The sequence below is a fragment of the Mustela putorius genome, unplaced genomic scaffold (genome assembly GCF_011764305.1).
Source record: "Mustela putorius furo isolate JIRA1106 unplaced genomic scaffold, ASM1176430v1.1 tig00000224_pilon_pilon_pilon, whole genome shotgun sequence".
Classification (NCBI taxonomy): Eukaryota; Metazoa; Chordata; class Mammalia; order Carnivora; family Mustelidae; genus Mustela; species Mustela putorius.
Genome location: NW_025421321.1, coordinates 2,664,783 through 2,690,383, shown reverse-complemented (window position 1 = coordinate 2,690,383; position 25,601 = coordinate 2,664,783). Strand labels below are relative to the sequence as shown.

General features: G+C 36.4%; 1 protein-coding gene across 11 annotated transcripts in view; it reads left to right on the top strand.

Moving 5' to 3' along the window:
* Positions 1 to 25,601, top strand: part of CCDC138 (coiled-coil domain containing 138) — a 154,160-nt gene that overhangs the window by 79,128 nt on the left and 49,431 nt on the right. For 8 of the 11 annotated variants that reach the window (XM_045077597.1, XM_045077599.1, XM_045077596.1 and 5 more), the window contains one exon: positions 12,414 to 12,590. In XM_045077597.1, coding sequence (XP_044933532.1) covers positions 12,414 to 12,590 — 177 coding nt within the window. Of the gene's footprint in view, positions 1 to 12,413; positions 12,591 to 13,328; positions 13,482 to 14,021; positions 14,057 to 25,601 lie in introns of those variants that run through there. The other 3 variants (XM_045077600.1, XM_045077598.1, XM_045077601.1) reach the window with 3 other exon arrangements.

Below are 25,601 nucleotides of genomic sequence, written 5' to 3'. Positions count from 1 at the left end.
TGGGTGGCTCAGTGGGCTGAGCCTCTGCCTTCGGCTCGGGTCATGATCTCGGGGTCCTGGGATCGAGCCCCACATTGGACTTTCTGCTCAGCGAGGAGCCTGCTTCCTCCTCTCTCTCTGCCTGCCTGTCTACTTGTGATCTCTGTCTGTCAAATAAATAAAATTAAAAAAATAATAAAGTGAGGACATTTAATGAAACTAGCTCAGAAATTTATTGAATATAATGTGCTGTGTTCTGGATATTTGTGACCCCACAAGATTCATATGGTGAAATGCTAACCCCCAAAGATGATGATGTTAGTAATTGGGGCCTTTAGGAGGGCTTAGATCATGAGGGCAGAGCCCTCATGAATGGGATTAGTGCCCCTATAATAGAATCTCCACTGAGGTCTCTAGCCCTCATACTGTGTGAGGACACAGTGAGAATGAAGTTTCAGGTTGTGAACCAGGAAGTGGGTCTTCACCATGCTGGCGACCATACTTGGACTTCTCCACTTCCAGAACTGTGAGCAGTAAAATTCCTGTTGTGTATAAACTACACAATCTCTGGTATTTATTATAGCAGTCTGATAAAATTTGTGTTTCAGAAAACAAGCTTCAAAGGAAATTCACAAAGTCTGTTGACTTTCAATACTATCATTACCATCTAGACTACCTAACTCTGTATTGTATGCCTACTATGAATATCACTAACAAACAGCAATAACATATTTTTAAAAAAATCTTGTTAATATAAAAAAACAAAAAGTATAAAGTTTATATATAAATCTAATTTGGTGTTCGTAAACTTCATCTTTTGTGAAATATAATAGGTGTAAATAAAGATATGGGTGGGGCACCTGGGTGGCTCAGTCACTAGAGCATCTGACTCTTGGTTTCCGCTCAGGTCATGATCCCAGGGTTGTGGGATTGAGCCCTGAATTGGATTTCAAGCTTAGCGGGGAGTCTGCTTGAGATCTCCCTCTCCCCCCCCCCACTTGCATGCCTGCACACATTCTCTCTCTCTTTCTCTCTCTAAAAATAAGTAAAATCTTTATAAAAAATATATGGGTAAGTAGTAGATGAGTGGACAGGGTAATAAAGATTATTGCTAGGTGCCTAGGTGGCTTAGTTGATTTAGCGTCTGCCTTCAGCTCAGGTCATGATCCCAGGATCCTGGGATTGAGCCCCAGATTGGACTCCCTGCTCACTGAGGAGCCTGATTTCCCCTTCAGCCCTTCTCCCTGCTCATGTTCTCTCTCTCTTGATCTCTGTCTCTCAAATGAATAAATAAAAAACCTTGAAAAAAATTTTTAAAAGATTATTGCTGACATTAAATGGCAGAAATAAAGGACTTTCTTTTAGGGTACGGAAGGGGTGGAAGGAAAGAGAGAATTTCAAGCAGGCTACACACCTAGCACAGAGCCTGATTCAAGGCTTGATCTACAACCCTGAGATCATGACCTGCCCAAACCTGGGGCAGGAAACACATCCAGGTCCAGGAAATACAGAGGACCCCAAATAAGATGAAACCAAAGAGGTCCACACTGAGAAGCATAATAATTAAAATGTCAAAAATTAGAGGATCTGGGGTGCCTGGGTGGCTCAGTGGGTTAAAAAACCTCTGCCTTCAGCTCGGGTCATGATCCTAGGGTCCTGGGATCAAGCCCCACATCGGGCTCCCTGCTCCGAGGGGAGCCTGCTTTCTTCTCTCTGCCTGCCTCTCTGCCTGCTTGTGATCTCTGTCTGTCAAAAAAAAAAAAAAAAAAAAATAGAGGCTCTGTTAGGAAGATGGTAGAGGGAGTAAGCTTGCCTTGTTGCATGGATACAACTAGATATACTCAGAGTAGCATAAATAACCCATGAAATGATCTGAAGACTGGCAGAACAAATTCCACGAACTAATGCTAAATAAGAGGCCACATCAAAGAAGGTAGGAAGGGCAAAGACAGGGTCTGTGAGTGAAACAGACTGTGGCTGTCCATGGTAGGGAAAGATCCAGTGGTGCAGGGAAGAGTGAAATCAGACTTTCACACTGGGGAACCCACAAATGGGAAGGATGGATTCCTATAAGAATGGGAATTCAGGAGAGGAGCCAAACTTCATGAGTTCTTACAACCAGTGAGAATGTGTGGAATTTTCAAAATTGGGGTTCTGGGGGAGCCCCGACCATGTTTGAAAGTGGAATCCCTATCCTTAAAGTGACAGCAGGACATACAGCATACATGCAGATACAGCAAAGAGCCATCAGTTTGAAAAACTCTGGGGGTAGATGGGAGGGAGAGTGATTTGCTCATCTTAGAGTATGGCTTGGAGAGACAGGGATCAGGGGGAGAGCTTTCTAGGAGCAAAGGAGCTGGCAGGCACCATTTATTTCCCTCTCCTGCATAAACAACAGCCAACATAGCACCGACACTCATTACTCAACTTGCTTACAGTGAAGCCCCACACCCTATGTTTTGGCAGATCTACCATTCCCAGTCACACTTGCCTTAGTTCTGACATTGCATGCCCTTTCCTCAAAAGACTAGGGCAAACCCTGCCAACACATCTCCCAACCTGCACATTTGCAGGACCTCAGTTCCAGTGGTGGCAGGGGCAAGTCTCATTTCTTGGGCAGACCCCTGCATACCTTGTTAAAACACTCCCCACCCCTGCTGGGACCAAACACTAGCCACAATTGACAGAGAACCTTTGCAGACAGCTGGACTGAATTGGGAGCAGAGAAGAGGTTAACAACAACAGAGCACATGGCAGTACACATCGAAGACCCGCCCTAGTGCCAGGCCCTGGGGAGCAGGGGACATGGCCCTGCAGGGCATTGTAGGACCTCTTCTGTATAAGGCCATTATCATTAAGAGCAAGAGAAGTAGCTTACTGTCCTAACACAAAGAAATAGATGCAGAGAGTCAGACAAAATGCACAGACAGAGAATATATCTCAAATGAAAGAAGAGGACAGGACTAAGCCAAGTGAAATGGAAATAAGTAATATGCCTGACAGAGTATTTAAAGTAATGTTCATAAAGATACTCACTGAACTTGAGAAGAGAGTGGAGGTAAAAACAAACAAAAAGATGTAAGAGGGGAGGACATCATTGAGACTCTTAACAGAGATAAAAATGAACCAGTCAGAGGTCAAAAACACCATTTAGAATCAGCGGAAGGTAAAGTTAAGAAAACAGTCCCATTTGTAATTGCACCAAAAACAATGAAATAACTAGGAATAAAGTTAAAGTGAAAGACCTGTACTCTGAAAAGATTGCAAACTCAACCACAAGTTTGTTATCAAAACGGAGTGGTATTGGCACAAAAATTGACACACAGATCAACAGAATAGAATACCGATCCCAGAAATAAACCCACCTTTACTTAATCTGTGACAAAGGAGGCAAGAATATACAATGGTGGAAAAGAGTCTCTTCAATGAATGGTACTGGGAAAACTGAATCACTTTACTATACCATATAAAGAAATAAATTTAGAATGTATTAAAGACCTAAATGTAAGACCTGAAGTCATAAAACTAAAAGAAAGAAAAAACTCCTGGACATTGGTGTGAGCAAAATGTTTTGGCGTCTGCCTCCTCAGGCTAGGGCAGCAAAAGCAAAAATGAACAATTGAGACTACATCAAACTAAAATGCCTTTGCATGGTGAAGGAAAACATCCACAGAATGAAAAGACAACATTCAGAATTGGAGAAGATATCTGCAAATGATATATCTGATATGGGATTAATTTCCAAAATATGTATAGGACTTAATACAACTCAACACCAAAAAGAAAATCGGATTAGAAAGTGGGCAGAGAATATGAACAGACATTTCTCCGAAGAAGACATATAGGTGGTCAACATAACTAATCATCAGGGAAATGCAAATCAAAACCACAGTGAGATAATACCTCATATCAGGTTATCAAAAAAACAAAAAATTCCACTACTAGATATTTACCTGAAAAAACAATAGTAGTTTGAAAATGTATATGCACCCCTGTTGTTTACTCACTGTAGCATTATTTACAATAACCAAGATAAGGAATGAAGTGTCCATTGTTATGTGAATAGATAAGGAGGATGTGATGCACACACACACACACACACACACACACACACACGAAGGAAGGAAGGAATATCACTCAGCCATTAAAAAAAAAAGCAATGACATCTAGGACACCTGGGTCACTCAGTTAAGTATCAGACTCTTGATCTCAGGGTTATGAGTCAAAACACACACTAGGCCTGGATATGAAGCCTATTTGAATGAATGAATGAATGAATGAAGTCAGATGTAAAGTATAGCATAGGGAGTATAGTCTGTAATATTGTAGTAACTATGTATCTAAATGTATTAGATGGTATCTAAATGTATTGTCAAGCATTTTGTAGTGTATTTAAATGTCAAATAACTATTTTGTACACCTAAAACTATTGGAACATAATATGTCAACTATATTTTAGTTTTAAAAAAAATAAAATTTTAAAGTTAAAACAATCATGATATATAATAATAATAATGGGTAATTTTAAAACACCAAAATAGGGCAATAGGAATAGTAGGTTTAGAAATGACAGTTTGCACTTTATATATGCATATTGAATTAGTAAATTTGGTTCCTTCCTTATGCAAGTCTTTTTTTTTTTTTTAAGATTTTAATTTATTTACTTGACAGAGATCACAAGTAGGCAGAGAGGCAGGCAGAGAGAGGGAGGAAGCAGGCTCCCTGCTGAGCAGAGAGCCGATGTGGGGCTCAATCCCAGGACCGTGAGATCATGACCTGAGCCAAAGGCAGAGGCTTAACCCACTGAGCCACCCACATACCCCTGCAAGTCACTTTTTTAAGAGAGTGGAAAGAATTATAAGATAGTACCTGCTTTCAAAGTCCTTAGAGTCTGGTGGGTAAGTAGATTGTAAATATTTCTTTCTGCTTCCATCGTATAATTATCCACACAGAAGTTTAAATAATGTGTTTCTGGTTAGAGAGATAATAAGGGGCACCTTAGTTAAGTGTCTGCCTTCAACTCAGGTCATGATGCCAGGGTCCTGGAATTGAGACCCGTGTCAGGCTCCCTGCTCAGTGGAGAGCCTACTTCTCTCTCTCCCTCTGCCTGCCACTCTGCCTACTTGTGCTCTCTCTCTGTCAAATAAAGAAATTAAAAAAAAAAAATAAAGAGGTGCTAAATTAGTTCTGATCATATGATTTAGGGGATCAGGAGAGGATTTAGTATTAAGGAGTTAGCATTTGAGCTGGACTGTCAGGAATGTGTAGGATTTCATAGGCAGAAAATAAAGTCATTCCTGAGGAAACAGTATGAACTAATGTTTGGAATTGTGGAAGAGCATGGCATGCAAGAAGACCAGTGAGTTATTCAACAGGAAAACATGTGGTGGGATCACAGCTGCTCCTCAAATGGTGTTAATCAACTTCTCAAAGCGCAGCATTACTTTTGATTTATCTTCATTTAAAAACATACAAATTATATCATAACATTTTTTTTCTAAAGATTATTTTATTTGAGGGAGAGCGCACGTGCGCAGGCTGGGGAGGCGGGTAGAGGAAGACTACCTGCTGAGATTGGGGCCTGAGCAGGGCTCCATCTCACCACCCTGAGATCATGACCTGAGCTGAAATCAAGAGTTGGGTGCTTAACTGACTGAGCCACCTCGGTGCCTCATCATACCATGTTTTTCTTCAGCTTAACTGTTTTCAGTTGATAGTGTGTTTGCAGTTCATTTTATACTGAAAATATGTAGTGAATTTTTTAAGCTTTCGGTGATAATTGGTAATAAAATTTCTAACCAGAATTCACATTATGTTATCTCTTGCCTATCCTAGTCACTTCATAACCATCTTGTTTGATTTTTGTTCTGAAGTTTGTCCAATTTCAAAGCAAATAACTTCTGAAGTAAATAACTTCTGAGAAGTGTGTATATTTTTGAATATAGTCATAACTTTTGTATGTAAAATGGAAGTTAAAAAAGTAGACTGGGTAGCTCAGTGGGTTAAAGCTTCTGCCTTCGGCTCAGGTCAGGATCCCAGGGTGCTGGGATCGAGCTCCGCATTGGGCTCTCTGCTTGGCGGGGACCCTGCTTCCTCCTCTCTCTCTGCCTACTTGTTATCTCTCTCTGTCAAATAAATAAATAAAAATCTTTTAAAAAAAGAAAAATTAGACTAAATTCCCCATTAATTTAAGAAACTCTAAAAAACCTGTAAGTTTATTATTTTTCATCTAAATACATGACCACACAATTGATACTCTTCCTGTAGTTTGAAAAATTATTTGTTTGGGTGTTTTTTCTGATTGTAAAATGGTTTTAGAAGTTTTTAAAAGAAATAAATGAGAAACTACTCAGAATTCATTTAGAAATATACCTTAAAACTATTTTTAAAAACCTTATAGGGGATTCCAGAGGTATTTGTATATAAATTGGATTGAAAAGAATCTCTTAGGTTTAGGGGTCCCTGGGTGGTTCATTTGGTTGAGTGTCTGTCTGACTCCTGGTTTTGGCTCAGGTCATAATCTCAGGATCATGGGATGGCGCCCTGTCAGGTGTCAGGTCTCAGCGGGTAGTCTGAGATTCTCCCTCTCTACCCCTCGCCCTGCTTTCTCACTCTCTCTCTCTAAAAATAAGTAAATAAATAAGTCTTAGAAAAGAAAAGACTCTGTTAGGTCTAATTTGGCCTCAGACAAACTTTGAGAGCTGGAGTCAAAATTTAAAAATTAGTTAAATCATTACCAAGCAGGCAGAATGAGTATGATTCACTGAAAATAAGTCAGGTATGTTCTTAAAAATCTAAACAATGCAGAAGTGAACCATGAGAGGCTATGGACTCTGAAAAACAATCTGAGGGGTTTGAAGTGGTGGGGGGGTGGGAGGTTGGGGTACCGGATAGTGGGTATTATGGAGGGCATGGATTGCATGGAGCACTGGGTGTGGTGAAAAAAATGAATACTGTTTTTCTGAAAATAAATAATTTATTAAAAAAAAACAAAACTAAAATGTCTTTAAAATAAGCTACATATTGTCTTAAGTTATATAAAAATTACCACCCATGATTCTCTCCTAATTTTGGTTAACAAAGCACATAAAACAGTAATATGGTTCTCTAAAGTTGTAAAACAATCTCTAGTTTTCCATTTATGACTAACACATCTGTGATTAGTTTTCATTCAGTTCACTGTTGTGGTCTTTAGTTAAAAATATTTGAGAAATTTGGGAATAACTAAAGTTTAATAGCGCCATACTATAATTGCATTACTAGTGGGCTTTATGAAACTATAGAATTAGAATACACTATATGCAACATTTCCCAAACTTAAACTTCCAGATCTTTTTAGCACTAATTTTCTGAGGGGAACAATTTGGGAAATGCTATCTTATGGTTTATGGAGCGCCATTGTAATACCTTATGAAGGTTCCTATTACCCTGAGGAACACTTTCAGGGAGAGAAGATTAATGTTAGAAAAGGTGAGTGACTGAAAGGTGAAATTCACATTGGTATTCAGTTCTAGAGCTGATGAACTGATTCCTTCCGGACCTTGTGATTTCTGCCTTCACTGTAAGGTGCTCTAGAGGTTCAGTAGTTTGAAAGACAGCTTGTGGATCTCAGTTTATATAATCTTGGGGTAGAGCAAAGTAAGCCAAGTAAAAGAACCCGAAAAGGAAAAAGACATCTATTAACTACAGTTAGGAAAAATGATTATAAGTATAGAGAAAAATAAAAGATACACTGTCTTATGTGCTGCAGCAAATTTGGGAGAACTAAAAATTTACACAAAAATCTTAAATCAGAGTAATAGACTTAACTCCGGTAACAAGATACTTCCTATTTATAAAAGAAAGTCATCCATTATAAGATTGATTAAATTTAGTCTAAAAAGTAAAGAGAGAATAGTTAAATGTGTTTGGTAATATACATAATATTAAATACTTAATAACCCAAATATATATAAGATAATACTTGGTTTCCTTTGAATAGATAGTGTAAATACGTTGTTCAAAAAGATAATATTTGGTGTGAATTTGACACTATAATGCTAAGCCCTTTATAGATTGCCTTCTGAATATTATTATTCCCATATTAGTGGTTATTAGTTTATAGAGGTTAGATATTTATGTCAAGGCCACACAACCAGTATTTGATAGAGTCTGGTTCAGCTCACCTCTATCCATTTCTAGATCCCACCGTCCTGACCTTATTTTGTGACTTCCTTAGCACGTGTACTCCTGAGATAAAGAAATAGTAATAAACACTTACATAGCACTTCCTATGTTATGGGTTAAGCACTTTATATGTACTAACTCATTTAATCATAGCAAGGTTATGAGATGTCAGTAATATTGACATCTTAATTTTATAAATGAGGAAATTGAGGCATGGAGAGGTTAAGTCTGCACTTAGTCACTGTGCTACACTGATTCTCTGAAGTAAAATTTAACTGTAAGATACAATTTTTTTTCATTATACTCACAAAAATAAATGACTGAATATAACGCTAAAAGTCTTTATTGATAAAATGTATATATTTTCAAATTATAATATTTCAATATGCAGTATTTCAAATTATAATAGTTCACTTATAAGATTAATATATTTACCAAATTTACCAAAACTGTCTTGAGAAATGTGGGTTATTTTAAGCTTTAATTTTAATTCTGTTAGTTAACATACAGTGTTATATTACTTTCAGATGTATAATAGAGTGATTCAGCACTTCCATACATCACCCAGTCCGCATCACAACAAGTGCCCTCCTTAATCTCCATCACTTATTTTACTCTATCCCCAGCCACCTCCGCTCTGGTAACCATCACTTTGTTCTCTGTAGTTAAGAGTTGAAACAGGTACAATTTTTGATTGTATTGTAGCTTACCATTTTTGACCTGCATTCTGCTTATGGGAGCCACCAAAATGTGTCATAATCTTTAATAAGATTTATTGTGCTGTCTAATAATGATAAAGGGATAAAGGGTAAATAATTGACAGAGCGGAAATTGGAATAGTGAAGGAAATAAGTTCTTGCAGTGTTGTTAGCATTTTTCTAATCATTGATTGTTTTTTTCAAATTTATTCCCCACGGTAACCTTATAAGGTAGATGGTATTGTCATTTTTACAAAAGAGCAAACTGAGGGTCAAGCATTTGTAAGGGACTCAGATCTTTTCTTGACCCTAAATAACCAACCCTTTAACAGTATCATCATGAGGACAGTGGAATGTTATATGTCATCAACAATTTTAAGTATGTAGATGTGTAGATCTATGTAGTAGGTACTAATATGTACATACTAGTTTGATTTATATAAAGAAATGAGAACTGAAAGATAAGAATCTTACCTGATAGTATTGTTTTAGGGACAAATTTCTTGTCTAATTAAATGTACTCTCTCTCCTTTTTAGTTGTGTGCATCAGAGCTAGTTCTGGTGTCCTGCCCATCTCAACTCTTGGCCCCCAACTTATGCAGATATATATTGCAGATACATGTTTTTGTAAATTATGTACTTATTTATACTTCAGGCCTAAAGAATTGTAGAGATTATTGCCATTCTCAGATAACAGGAACAATATATGATTAAGAACTTCAGTTTACAGTCAGATAACTAAGGATGAGTCTCATCCCCATCACTAGCCATGTGACATTGGGCAGGTCCCTTCTTTTTTGTGTTTCACCACAATTTTTATTTTTATTTTTAAGGTTAAAACCAATTTTTAAGGTTAAATGAGAATTAATGTGAAGGTTTAGCAAAGAGTGTAGCATATAGTAAGTGCTACCTGCTAGTATTATTATAAACATTATTATTTAGTATTATCTAACTTCTGAGTTGGTTTTACTTGAGATCAGAATTGAGGTCTGTTAGACTGCATTAGATTTGTATTGCTTCATAATACACCATCAAACACTTGTTGCTTAAACCAACAACCAGTTTTGGTATGATTGATAACTGAAATTTCTTAAAATACTCTCTTAGAAGTTAAATTGTTATTGATTTTAGAAAATCTTCACTATTAGGGAAATTAAAATAATGATAGAATTTTTTTACTTCTCCCTAAAAGGCAAGGCAACATAACAATAAAATCACCAAATACTATCCCCCCAAATTAATTAGGCACAATTTTTTAATTTCACAGATTTGCTGTATCATGTACCACTTAGCCTATTTAATCTCAGATGAAGTATTAATGAGAAGTGAAGTAATCTGTGCCAAAAACAGTAGGTGGCACTGTGATAAAAACTTTTGTTTCTGTGAAGACTTGAGTTCAGGGTTCATCTATACTCTTCTACTGTTTGCTAAATAAATATAGGTTTCTAAATAAGACATACTTGAACAGAATCTAGCAACTTTGCTTAACCTGAATACACATTTATTTGCAGTGTTTTGTTTTATTTAATTACCAAAATTAAATACAATAATGGCAGTGTTCTTTGAACTAAATTCTACCAAAAGTAAGAGTAGTGAAGGAATAGATTTAGATTTCAAATAGATTTATTGGAAGGAATAGAAATAACTGATTGAGGTACAGATTTTAATTTCTCAAAATTCTTTCATATGTATTTTAATATATATTTATGTATTTCAGTTCTCTCCTAGGTATTATACACAGATTATCCTCAGCTTTTCATTCTTTTTTTTTTTTAAAGATTTTATTTATTTATTTGACGCAGAGAGAGAGAGAGAGAGAGATCACAAGTAGGCAGAGAAGCAGGCTTCCCGCTGAGCAGAGATCCTGATGTGGGGCTGGATCCCAGGACCCTGAGATCATTACCTTAACCCACTGAGCCACCCAAGTACCCCCAGCTTCTCATTCTTAGTAATTAAGCTTTTAAATCACTTCTTTAGTTTATGTAAACTAAAAGAGCAAAGATGAAATGCAACACATCAGCCAGAAGATAGTAAATTTTAATGGGGGGTAGTTCTGTCATATTTTCAATGTATTTTAAAGTATCCTCGAGCCTTATTTAACCAGAAATCATCAGTAGAAAAATTAACTCACTAGTGTTTAAACAGCACAAACAGTTTTTTTTTTTTTTTTTTTTAAATTCCTTTCAATAGTATATTGAAAGAGTTTAGGAAACTGGAATATTCTTGTACAATTAAAAGCACAATGTAAAATTGTTTTAAGAGTACTGATTTGGGTTGTTTGGTGTTTTGAAGTGTAACGATATAAGTATCTTAATATCTTGTTTGCATTGATTGTCGTTAAATTGGTGCTACTCAGTCCTGGCTCTACAGGCTTCCCAATCATCTGTGGAATGTCTTTAAGAAAGTTCCAGGCAAAGATGCGGAGAAAAGGGAGCCTTCATGCACTATTGGTGGGAATGTAAATTGGTATAGCCACTATGCAAAACAGGATGGAGGTTCCTCCAAAAATTAAAAATAGAACTACCATATGGCAAAAAAAGAAAGAAAGGTCCAGGGTTTCTTTTAAAAAAATACACACACACACACACACCACATTTTATTCATCCATTCATCCATCAATATATACTTAACAGATGTATGTTAAGACATACATGGAAATGAAAATGGAACCACTATAGAAAACAGTATGAAATTCAACAAAATTTAAAAATAAAACTATTAGATGATCCAGCAATTCCACTTCAGGGTATTATCCAAAAGAACCTAAAATAATAACTCAAAAAGTTCAGGGATTCTGATCTAGTGGGTGCCATCATAACATTGGCCTTGGCAAAACCATGCTGTGCTAATGGCAGATAAACAACACACCAGAGCACAACATCTAGTCCTCTTGAGTTGTTTTTGAATGCTGTTTGATCTTTATTAAGAGACAGAAATCCTCAATTAAAAGTTCGTGTAAAGTTACATTTTGAAATAAGTAAACACTGAGCAGCAACAAAAAAATATCTCAAATGCTGGGTAAAAATAAAAACACTTTTGAAAGCATCTGGTGGTTATCAAATATGAAAAAATAAGCATCACTGTGGCCTTTACTATTAAAATCAACTGTTTTCTTGTAATAAAAACAATTTATTGTTATTTTGATGTTAAAATATGAATGAAATTTATACCCCTCATAGTATAATTTCTTGTTTCAAGCATTTGGGTGCTTTTTTTTTTTTTTTAGATTTTATTTATTCTATTTATTTATTTATAGATTTTATTTATTTATTTGAGAGGGAGCACAAGCAGGGGGAGTGGGAGAGGGAGAAGCAGGCTTCCCATTGAGCAGGGAACCCCACATGGGGTTTCATGACTTGAGCCAAAGGCAGACGCTTAACAACTGAGCCACCCAGGCACCCCTCAAGCATTTGAGTTCTAACAGATTGTAAATGATCTCTGGTCATTTAATTTTTGTTTCCCTTTTAAATTTAAGTGATGGTATTTTCTTTCTTTCTTTCTATTGTTTCTGATTACCAGCTACAGTAATGATAATGATAATGACAGTTGATTTTATATACTGTTTTTTAGCTGACTACCTGGCTCAGGCATTTGATTCTCTCTGTTTGGACTTGAAGACAGATGAAGGAAAAGTCTTGTTTTTGGAATATCAAGCTGTTCCAGTAATACTAAATCATCTACGAATATCCAGCAAAGGACTACTTTCTAACGTCATTGATAGTTTGCTTCAGATGACAGTGGAATCTAGTAAGTTTTAAAGTTTTTAGATAAAGAAATGACAGTCAATGATTTTGTGTTCTGAATGTATAACTATGTATCAGATATATTGTATTTTATAATAGAAATGGTTAAGGAGTATTTTTGACAGTTGTGTAATTGTTATTAATAACATCTCTTAAAGTTATATGTCTAAATTTCCATTAACATTGCACAATTTCCAGTACTCACCTCATCTCATCTCAGTTATGTGCATATACTCTACATTGTTATTCATGTTTTCAAGCTTCCTTGTCTGTTCTTCCCTGTCTCATCATTCTGACAGATCTAATCCTGTATTCCCTGCTTACTTAGAAGGAGATGTTCAAGTGTGTCCCCATCTAACGGGAGAATATGACAAAGCCATATTCCTGTTTCTTCTTCAACCTTACTGTTTTGTTGGAGGGTTGTGGGGGGGTGGGAGGAGCACTCAGGTGTATATGTGGCTCCTTTTTTTTCATGCATATTTGTAATATTTTGCTGTATGTGGCTTTATTTTTTCTTTTTGGTTTTTATATTGCTGTAGTAAGTTCTTTTAACTTACTATTGATGGTTCCTAATTTAGCCCAGATATGTATGGGGATGTTGAACATAAATATTTTCATTTGCTTTGGTTGGTATTGCTCTTGAACCGTAAGTAACCCCGTGACTTATAAGCAAACATTTTGCCTCACTAATTCTTTTTCACTTGTAACTTTTCCTCTTCCCTATTCTCCCTTCCTTCTACAGCTCTTCTAAAATGGAATGTTTATGCCTTCCAGAAGGTGGAAACTAAAATTGGAAAGTCATTGCTCATTGTGGTAGTAAGCAGTCTGTGGTACTTGGTGCTTGTGGGTGAATCCCTAACAGCTGGGTGTAAAGCATAGTTCTACTTCTTACTAGGTACCTTCAGCATATGGCTTCACATTTTTAATTCATTTTATATACTTTCTCATTTTTCTTTTACAACATCCTTATGAGGGTTGAAAAACTGAGGCCTAGAAAAGTCAGGTAACTTGTCCATGGCTTCCATAGTTAGGTGGAGGTAGGACTTAGATTAGAAAAAAATGTTTCTGATTCTAGGTGTAACAAGATACATTCTACCATTGCACTGTGATTAGGTTTTCTAGAGGCTTTTTTCCTGCCCCCAAATGTCAAATTTTCTCTGACATATTTTATTAATATTTTTAGCCATTTGCAAATGCTAAGATTTTACACTTATAGTTGGGGATATAACTACCTAGTTAAATAATCTTGGGGTTTTATATCTTAACTTACTAATATATGCTATAGAGCAAAAAAGTGAAAAATTAGAAAACTGAGACACAGACACCCCAGATTACTTGTTTAAAGTGGGTAGACTTAAAATCAAGTTTCATAGGATTTTTCTTTCTTTTTAAATTTTTTATTATTTTTTAAAGATTTTATTTATTTATTTTTCAGAGAGAGAGAGAGTGCACACACAAGCAGGGTGAGTGTCCAGCAGAGGGAGATGCTGGCTCCCTCCTGAGCAAGGAGCCTGATTCAGGACTTGATACCAGGACACTGGGATCATGAACTGAGCCAAAGAGAGATGCTTAACTAACTGAGCCACCCAGGTGCTCCCTTTCTTTCTTTTTAAAGACTTATCTATTTATTAGAGAGCGAGAGAGAGAGTGTGTATGGGGATGGGGGAGGGAGAAAGAGAATCTCAAGCAGACTCCCTTGCTTAGTATGGAGCCCCACATGGGCCCGACACAGGGCTCGGTCTCACAACCCTGAGATCATGACGTGAGTGGAAATCAGGAGTTGGAGACTTAACTGACTGAAACACCCAGGATTTTTCTTACTGAGGAAAACAAAAATTTTACCAGATGCAAATGTCTATTCATTAGAAACAAATCTGTCTGAATATTCCTGACGGAGGTGAAATCTTGTAGCCAAAGGAAAACTAAATATAATTTTATGAAATAGTGGACCTACTTGGGTGAAATGACTTTGTGGCACCATAACATTCACATATGGGGAAATAGTAGTAAAGTCAGCAGATGTTCAGTTCATTCACATGTGTTTACCTTGTTCAGATTATGCTCAAATCCAAGGTTATCTTTTCTTGTTCAAATTGAATAAATAAAGCAGTTTCTAATGTGGATTCCTAGAAAGCCATATCATTTTTAGTGATGGAAAACTTTTGGAAGATTAGAAATGGGTGAATCTTTGATAATTTCTGACTGAAGTATATTTATTTGCTTAATATATTTTTCTTTCTTTTTTTTTTTTTTTTAAGAGTTTATTTATCTGACAGGCAGGTCACAACTAGGCAAAAAGCCACACAGAGAGAGAGAGAAGGAAGCACAGGCTTCCTGTTCAGCAGAGAGCCCAATGCGGGGCTCGATCCCAGGACCATGAGATCATGACCTAAGCCAAAGGCAGAGGCTTAACCCACTCAGCCACCCAGGCACCCATATTTTTCTATTTTTAATATAAACCCATTAGGTACTGGGTTTATATTTTTAATATAAACCCATTAGGTACTGGGTTTATATTAACCAAAGAACTGTATTGAAGGGGTTAAACGAATAATAGATTAAAATGCAGCAAATACTTATCTAGCTATTTGTTTTATGTTCTGTTTTTTCTAGATTTGAGATGAGAAACTCATTTCACCATTTTTATAATTCACACATGCTTATTTATTTATTTTAAGTTCAGAGGAAAACGTTGTGGGAAGAGAAATCTTGATGGAATGGATTTGCAGGAGTGCCTGGGTGGCTCAGTGTGTTGAGCATCTGCTTTTGGCTCAGATCATGATTTCAGGGTCTTGGGATCAAGTCTGCATCGGGTTCCCTGCCCAGCAGGAAGCCTGCCTCTCCCTCTCCCACTCTCCCTGCTTGTGTTCCCTCTCTCTTTGTGTCTCTCTCTGTCAAATAAATAAACTAATCTTTTTTGTTTTTTTTAAGATTTTATATATTTATTTGACAGAAATCACAGGTAGGCAGAGAGGTGGGCAGGGGAGGACAGGAGGCAGGCTCCCCGCTGAGCAGACAACCTGATGCGGGGCTCGATCCCAGGACCCTGAGATCATGACCTCAGCTGAAGGCAGAGGCTTAACCCACTGAGCTACCAGGTGTCCCTAAGTAAACAAAATCTTAAAAAAAATAAGAATCGATTTGCAGATGGCTTATGTCACACAATTAATGAGTCTTGGTGGCCAGCTATGCATGAGGTGGCATGTTTCAAGCATTGTGTTTGCAGTGGTTTGCTGAGCCTTGGGGCTTCCTCCAATGTGCATTCAGTGCTTTGGAGCAGGAGGCTGGAGGAAGGTGTCAGTGGGCCAGGCTCTTGCCCAGGAGTACTCAAAGTGCTTACTGGTCTCTAACACAAGTCAGTACAGAAACAGTGTTTAAAACTTGTGTAGGAGTTGTCAAATTACTAATTTTATCAAGGTCAATAATTTTAAAAATTTGGGCTTTTATGTTTTATTTAATTTCTAGTGTTTTTTAAATGGTATTGTAAAACAAATTCTGAAGAGTTTATTTGAGCAAACAGTGATTCCAGAGGGATAGCACCAAATCTGAAAATAGGTAGGGTGTTCTGCAGGTAGTGCTAGGGCAGAGGTTTCTATAGAAAAGATAGGGATGCAGAGCAAAGAAATTATTTAATTGGCTATAACACAAATGGTTGCCTTGTTGGGGGAAATATAGTTATTTGGCTGTTATGATAGATTTACTTGAGGTTCATGTTCTATAATTCAAAGAAATCTGATTGGCATTGATGATTAGTTTTTCTTGAATTTTGTTTTCTCAGATTCAAGTGCACTGACTGCTTTAGAATTTGATTTGTTTATGTAGGGTACCCTGCCGAAGGTATGAGAGCCCTGCAGTCTAATAGCCTCTTTGTTGACAGTATTTTGTTAAAGTCTTGCATTCTCTCTGCTGGATTGGAAATCGCAGACCAGTTCTTACAGTAGTTTGAGGAGCAATAGGGTACTCCATCTCCACTGGATACTTCATGTTAAGCTCTTATAGAGTGGTGCTTTTTCTCTTGTCCTTCTTGTGCTCGTCCCCCAGATTCATCTTTTCAGATATGAGAAATGATTTTTGAAAGCTGCTAAAATGTATTTCTTTATGATCTAGGTATATTTTACTTTAAAATGCATTTCTTTGAGTGTAAACTAAGATCTATACATTGATTTACCTCAATGTATATATCATGAGCATATTTTTTTTTTAGATTGAGGGTTTCTGATAATACCTCTTTTGGGCATGAGTATATATCATATAATAACTTAGTAGTGTTGATTTTAGAAAATTATTTTGTGGTTTCTTTTTCTTTTTCCTGTCAGTGGTTAAAAGCTATTACTCACTTATCTGGGTTTAGCTGTGTAAGAACTTGAGTCTTATTTTATTTTTCAAAGAGTACTTTCCTTTTCTTGTCAGACTTAGTTTAAATAGGAGGACTTAAGTTTGTATTTGTATTATTTAGTTCATTCTGTTCTGCGGTCTAAAAACTGCCTGTCTAAGGTAATATGCTACCATTTAACACTTGAATGGCAACAATGTATTTGAGCACATTTTGAAGGCACTTTTTATTTGTATTATAAAAATAATAGAAATTTGGAAGGCTGAAAACTGGAAGGAAAGTCTTACTATCCGAAGATACGTACATTTACTTCATATGTACATTACTTTCTCTCTTTTAACCATGAATAATATTCATGATGTTGGGTATTTCTTTTCTTTTTCTTTGTTTAACAAGGTTGGATTCTAGTGTAGATTTAGTTGCATCAGTCTGTTTATCTGCCTAAAATATCAAAATACAAGAAAATATTTGAGTATTTTGCAAAGAAATATACTTGAGTACTGTTTAAATTATGAATATGGGTAAAATGTATTATATATTATAATACAGTTATATATAGCAAAGAATTATCAAATACCTTATGCTACATGCATTAAATATGTTCTCTGGATCTTAAAGTTATTTGTGAATTTACTTGTATTTCTTAGTTTGGTGTCTTTTTCACTGGCAGTTGATTTTTCTTGATTTGAGCAGTATCACTTCTTCCCTTCCTGCTATTTAATTTATTCTCTCATTCTAATATGTTTTTATTATTAAGGAGATTAAAGCAAGGGTAATTTCAATGAAATGACAAATGCAATTTATTTTCAACAGTGTACCAACGTAGTATATACACACCCATGTTTCTTTTCTAGTCATGAATCCTACATACGTATAACCTGTTTTCTCAGTTAAAAGCTTTCAAATGAAAGAATGTTCTGTAGGGAAACACAATGGGAAGATTTATTTTTAGTAATTGAAGCATATATAATAATATTTTTTAAGTATAAGAAGTTGACACCCCTTTTAATTCTACCACCTTAATAAGACATAGTTTGCATATTGCCTGATAACATATATTTTTTACATAGTTGCGATCATAATATGCATACTTTGTTGTATAAGAAATGTGTATTCATTATAAAAAAATTAGAAAATACAACTTTATTTCATTCAACAAATATCTGTCTATAGACGATGCACTTACCCTGGCACTCAGTGAGACACTAGGAGTACAGCAGAGTGCAAGATAATTAGGTCCCCTGTCAACATGAAGCTATGGTCTAGTTGACTTTTGTCAAATTATTGGTATAGTGAGGATGATAATAATACCAATATAATAGAATTATAAAAGTGGTAAGAGAGTTAGCCATGCAGAGGTCTGGAAGACTGTTGTAGCGAGCAGGACCCACTAGAGCAAAGGTGTTAGGGCAGGTAAAATTGTTAGATACGGTATTTTCAAGACACACCAGGGAAGCCAGTGTAGCTGAAGCAGAGTGAGTGGTCAAAGTAGTAGAAGAATCAGAAAGTGGGGCCTGGCACTCACTCAGAAGGACCTTGCTACCCAACAGTAAGACATGGGGACTTCTAGTCACTAAAATTCCTTGAGCTTTCCCTTTCTGTTCTGCTTTGTTGAATGTCATATTATGAGCTTTTTTTTTTTTTGCATATTTCTGCATAACCCTTATTTTTAGTTGTTGCTTAATACTTAATATTTCATATATGCACATATGTTTATGTAATATTTATTATTACTATATGTTTATGTAATATTTATTATTGTTACCATTTATTGAGACATTTCTTGTAGGAAGTGTGTATGAAACTTGATAAGAAAATCAATTCATTGGCCTTCCATCCCAGCATAAAAGAGCTTTCAAGTAGTTTGTGGTTAGCCCTTTGAGGGATATGGGGCACAGGGTACTAACCTAGCAATCCTTTGCATTACCTCTTGAAATCTACTTAAGAGTCATTTGATATGCACATGTAACTGTGCATTTGATAGTGGTCTCTGAATGCTGTCAAATTTATAGCATATTTTAAGTTGCATAATTGCTTTAATGATGCTTTCATTCCCTCATCTGATACTGTAACAGAGTCTTTTTTGCCATATAAGCCGGGCTTTTCTGGTGTAACACAAGATGATATGAACCCATTTTGGGTCAAGTTTTAGGTTTGTGTTATATAGCCTGTCTTGAAGAAACGTGCTTCAATATTTTTTTTTAAAGATTTTATTTATTTATTTGACAGAGAGAAATTACAAGTACACTGAGAGGCAGGCAGAGAGAGAGAGAAGGAAGCAGGCTCCCCGCTGAGCAGAGAGCCCGATGCGGGACTCGATCCCAGGACCCTGAGATCATGACCTGAGCCGAAGGCAGCGGCTCAACCCACTGAGCCACCCAGGCGCCCGCGTGCTTCAATATTTTTTGACAACAAAACAAACCATGGTGTATTTTAGAGAGTAAAATCTCACCTGCCAGTTAGTGTGAGAGAGAAAGCTGAGGAATCAAATAATTAAATGTATAGATAATGAATATACTATTTTTTAAAAAATAAATCAGATAACATGATGCCCCCAGTTTTATTTTTGTTTTTCAACATTTCCTTAGCGATTCGGGGTCTCTTCTGATTCCATACAAATTTTAGGATTATTTGCTCCAGCTCTTTGAAAAATACCGGTGGAATTTTGATCGGAATGGCATTAAAAGTATAGATTGCTCTAGGTAGTATAGACATTTTAACAATGTTTATTCTTTCGATCCAAGAGCATGGAATGGTCTTCCATCTTTTTGTGTCTTTTTCAATTTCTTTCATGAGTGTTTTGTAGTTCCTCCAGTACAGATCCTTTACATCTTTGGTTAGGTTTATTTCCAGGTATCTGATGGTTCTTGTTGCTATAGTAAATGGAATCGATTCTCTAATTTCCCTTTCTGTATTTTCATTGTTGTTGTATAAGAAAGCCACTGATTTCTGCACATTGACTTTGTATCCTGCCACGTTACTGAATTGCTGTATGAATTCTAGTAGTTTGGGAGGTGGAGTCTTTTGGGTTTTCCATATAAAGAATCATGTCATCTGCAAAGAGAGAGAGTTTGACTTCTTCATTGCCAATTTGGATACCTTTTATTTCTCTTTGTTGTCTGATTGCTGTTGCTAGGACTTCTAATACTATGTTGAACAAGAGTGGTGAGAGTGGGCATCCTTGTGTTCCTGATCTCAGTGGGAAGGCTGCAAGCTTTTTCCCATTGAGGATGATATTTGCTGTGGGTCTTTCATAGATAGATTTTATGAAGTTCAGGAATGTTCCCTCTATCCCTATACTTTGAAGCGTTTTAATCAGGAACGGATACTGGATTTTGTCAAATGCTTTTTCTGCCTCAATTGAGAGGACCATGGGGTTCTTCTCTCTTCTCTTATTGATTTGTTCTATCACATTGATTGATTTGTGAATGTTGAACCATCCTTGTAGCCCAGGGATGAATCCCACCTGGTCATGGTGGATAATCTTTTTAATGTGCTGTTGGATCCTGTTTGCTAGGATCTTGTTGAGAATCTTAGCATCCATATTCATCAGTGATATTGGTCTGAAATTCTCCTTTTTGGTAGGGTCTTTGCCTGGTTTGGGGATCAGGGTAAAATAAGAGTTCTCTGAATATTTAACACAAGGAAGGAATTTTTTAAATTGAGTATATTGTTTAAAAGATAACACATTCACATAGCTAATCGTTTCAAAGGTACAAAAGTGAATGAAGTTAAAAAAAAAAGTCTTCTTTCAGTCACTGTTTTCCCTTCCCTGGAGAAAGCAATTTCACTAGTTTTTTCTCATGTTCTTTTGTAGGTGTGCTATGTCTCTATACACACACACACATTCTTATTTTTTCATTTTTATCATAAGATTGTTAGCCTGCCATGTTATGAAAAATCGATCTTAGAGATCTTATATTGGTACATAAAGAGTTTCTTAAAAAATTTATTCATTTAAGATGACTGTTGATGGATATGTTAACCTTAAACAATAAAACTGCCAGGTATTCAACCAGCAAAACTGGGTTTATTCAGTATAGCAGAGAATTGCCATCCAGGTCAAGCAAGCTACAGCAAAACCACAGACAAGACCAGAGAACAAAGGAGAGGAATGCTCTTTCATACAAAAGTGGTGGTGATGGTTGGGGGGGTTGGGAGGGTAGATGGGTGGGAGGGCTGTTATAAACAGAAAGCCCATTGGAGTAAACTGGGAGTTGGAAGTATAGTGACTTTGCATTGGCAGGGTCACGACCATTTCTCATTGGCTGGACTTTTGATGTGGAAGGAGGAAAACTTTCTTCCTCCTGCTGGCTTAGTAAAGTAGTATCCATGTGCAAGGTGCATCACTTCCTGTTGGGTCTGCAATTGACCACACGTGGTAGGCCATGAGCATCCCCCTGCTGGCCTTCTGACACCACTTTTTTTTAAAGATTTATTTATCCGATTATTTTATTTTATTTGTAAATTTATATTTTATTTAAATTCAGTTAATTAACATATAGTTTATTATTAGTTTCAGAGGTAGAGTTCAGTGATTCATCAGTTGTATATAACACCCAGTGCTCATTACATTCATGCCCTCCTTAATACCTATTTATTTTAGAGAGAGAGAATTGAGGAGAGAGAGAGAACAGCGAGAGGGGGGAAGGGAGAGGAAGAAGGAGAAAAGCAGACTCCCTGCTGAGCTTGGAGCCCTGCTTGGGGCCTGATCCCACCACCCTGAGATCACAACCCTAGCTGAAATCAAGAATTGAATACTCAACCAACTGAGCCATCCAGGCTCTCCTTCTTCTGACTCCATTCTAAATGAGATTTCCTTTTGTTAATTTTCACAGATATTTGGGTTGTTTCTAGTTTTTTGCTAAGGCAAACAATGCTTCTGTATACAAACTAATTCTCACAAAAGCAAATTTGCACATGTGGGAAGTTATTTGGTAGAATAGATACCTATAAGAAAGAATAGATACCTAGGAAGTAGAATTGTTGGATCAAAAGAAAATTTCTCAGATTGTGAGAATTATATGGAGAAAAAAGTAGGTAAATAACAAAAGGTAAAGAACACAGAGTTAAAGATTTACAAAATTAATTCTTTACCTTGTTTATGTGTTACAAAATTGTTTTTTCTGATAGCTCACAGTTCAGAGACTCAGGAATTGAGTTTAGTATAGACAGGTATGGTGATATGGGTAATTTAGGCAGGTAATTATGTTCCATACCCATTTCTGTATGTGACTACATCCTCCCTATCATGCTGCTCTTTGCTGTTCTTTTCACCACTCCCCACTCCTAAATGTTGGTACTCAGTATACAGTATATTGAACAGGTAATGTTGCCCAGCTAAGACAGTAGCACTGCTGACATGGAAACTTGGGCTGCCTGAGCTTCTTGCTGGTTTTTGCACAGCAGTCTAAGTACAGGAGGTGGTTCAGAGGCTTCCAGATACAATGTTTGGAGGTTGAAGACTGCCTGTGTAGACACCTTATTTGAAGTTTAATCATGGACAGGTGAGAAGCATATTTTATTTTTTAAATCATTTTCAAAATGCCATTTACATATCAGTTTTAGTTTTTATTCATTTTCTTTGAAATAGTTTTTTTTTAATTGTGGTAAAAGACATACAACAAAATTTACCATGATAGCCAGTTTTTTAAGTGTACAGTTTATAGTGTTAAGTACATTCACATTGTTGTGCAGCCATCCATCTCCATCTATTTTCAGAATTGTTTCGTCTTCCTCAACTGATAATCTTTACCAGTTAAGCACTCTTCCCTCAATTAAGCACCTCTCCCCCCTAGCTCTGGTCACCCACCATTTTACTTTCTGTCTGTATGAACTGGACTACTGTAGGTACCTCATGTAAATAGAGTCATACAGTATTCATCTCTTTGTGATTGACTTAATTTCACTTAAGCTTAATGTCCCCTTTGTGAGAATTTCCTTCCTTTTTAAAGGCTGAATTATATTCCATTGTATGATTACACTACATTTTATCAGTTTATCCATTGATGGTTCCACTTTTGGCTATTGTGAATAATGCTGCCATAAACATGGGTGTACAAAATATGTTTGAGCCCTTTTTAAATTTTGGGGGGGCTATCTTTAAAATAGTTTTTAGTCATCAAATGTCTTTCATCAGAGTGAACAACAGTGTTTGAAATTGTATGAGATTAAGAAAATATTTTAAGAAAAAAACAATCAAAACTTTGGTTTAGGTTATCCCCAAAACCAATTCAGCTACCAAAGCAATATGCAGGCTGTTTTCAACATCTGAATTTGTTACAGTTTAACATAATTGTTTACAAGCCTAACTAAACCCAGAGAACATGATTTTATAGAAACTATGGTTTAGTTGCTTGAGGAGTTCAAAATGGTACTAGTAGCACCCCTTGTATCTTTGTCTGTCACTCCTCAGAGACCTGTTTATATCATCTTGATATTTGAATCTGCTGATCGTTGAGAAAAGGGTGATTAATTCTTGGGTATGCAAAACAGAAATAGCCATTTCAGTGTTTGTGCTAGTTGTTAGGAAATCAAAGTTGGAAATCGCCTTTGTATCTTTTAAGACAAATTATTAAGAAAGGAGGAAGGTTAGTCTTATTTTGAATCATGTCAGGTTTTCTCTTTTAAAGATTTTGGCTAAGCTTTCTGTGTTCTCTAGTGGGAATGAATTCTTGTGTGTTTTTGCTTTTTTCTGGTACTTTTATGATTCTCACTACTATAACCAAAGCCAAACGTTCATATCTTATGTGTATTTTTGCAGTAGTCTTTTACTGGTTTCCTTGCTTCTTCCTGCTATATTCTCAGTGCCTTCACTGAAATGTGCCTCATTCGCTTGCCTAGAACTCCCCAAGTGGTTTCCTGTCACAGAGTGAAGGGTAGTATTTTTAGAATGGCCCACAAGGCCCTATAAGGTCTGGCCTCTGGCTTCCTTTTTCAGTTCACATCTTAGCATTTTCACCAAATGTCAGACTTGATCCTGCCTCATGGTCTTTGCACTTTATCCTTCCACCCATAATACTTTTCTCCTAGATAGTGGCAAGGCTTGCTCCCTCCATTCCTTTGGGTCCCTGCTCCAATATCACATCCTTAGTCCTTCTTCGTCCATCCTATGTAACTGAGGCCCATCGACTCTCCTTATCACCCTTACTCTGGTTATTTTATCCTCTAATGCTTACCTGATGCATATATATGTATACACACACATTGATCTCTGATTCATTTGCAGTTTATCATGGTGAAAGGTACGAGGTTGGATTATACTGTTTTTTATTTTTATTTTTTTAATATTTTATTATTTCGACAGAGTTCACAGGTAGGCAGAGAGGCAGGCAGAGAGGGAGGGGGGAAGTAGGCTTCCTGCCGAGCAGAGAGCCCGATGCGGGGCTAGATCCCAGGACTCTGGGATCATGACCTGAGCTGAAGGCAGAGGCTTTAACCCACTGAGCCACCCAGGTGCCCCTGGATTATACTGTTTTTCCAGATGGCTACCTATCCTTTATTCAATAAACTATCTTTCTCCCTTTGTTTAGAAATTCTTTTTTAGGGGTATTTAAAGTTTTTCTCTATTCTCTTATTGATTGTAATGATTTTTCATTTCTTTTTCTTGGGGTTTCCAGATATATTTCCAGTCATATTATCTGTAAATATTATATCTTAACAATCTTTATAATTTTATTTTGGCTTGTCTCATTAAATTTGGGTGTCACCTTTAGTACAAAGCTAAATAATGGCCATGATAGTAAACATTATCATATAGTCCTCATTTTAATAAGAATGCTTCTCGTGTTGTTTCATTAAACAAAGTGTTGCTGGCTTGGATTGAGATACATATGTCTTACCATTTTAAGAAAATATCCATCATTCCATTCAGTTATGTTTAAAGGTGGATGTTGAATTTTATCAATGAACTTTTTGTATCTATGGACCAAAAAAAGGATCATGTGATTAATATAGGTAATAAAAATGATAATCTTTAGATTATTAAAATAAACTACATTTGGTCATGGGATTTTTAAAATTTAAATACAAATACCCAACATTTAGTACAACATTAGTTTCAGATGTAATACTTAATAATTTATCAGTTGCTTATAACACCCAGTGCTCATCACATCACATGCCTTTCCTTAGTGACCATCACCCAATTACCCCATTTCCTCTACCCACCTCTCCTCCAGCAGCCCTCAGTTTGTTTCCTATAGTTAAGAGTCTCTCATAGTTTTTCTCCCTGACTGATGACTTCCCATTCAGTTTTCCCTCCCTTCCCCCATGAGCCTTTGTGCTGTTTCTTATCTTCCACATATGAGTGAAACCATATGATAATTGTCCTTCTCAGATTATTTTGCTCAGTATACCACCCTCCAGTTCCATTCACGTCAATGTAAATAGTATTCATCCTTTCTGATGACTATACACACATCTTCTTTATCCTTTCATCTGTCAATGGTGTTGGTCTATTTTTACTGATTTTGGGAGAGGGGCTTGTACCTACCTTTTTTATTTAAATGTGTTTCCCTCCCCAGATTAGGGAAATTCTCAGCTATGATTTGTGCAAATTTACCTTCTGTCACTCTCTCTCTTTCTTCTTCCTCAGGAACCTCAGTAATTCTAATATTGTTTCACTTTATAGTATAGCTGATATCCCAAAGCCTCCCCTCAAGGTCCATTAGTTGTTTGTCT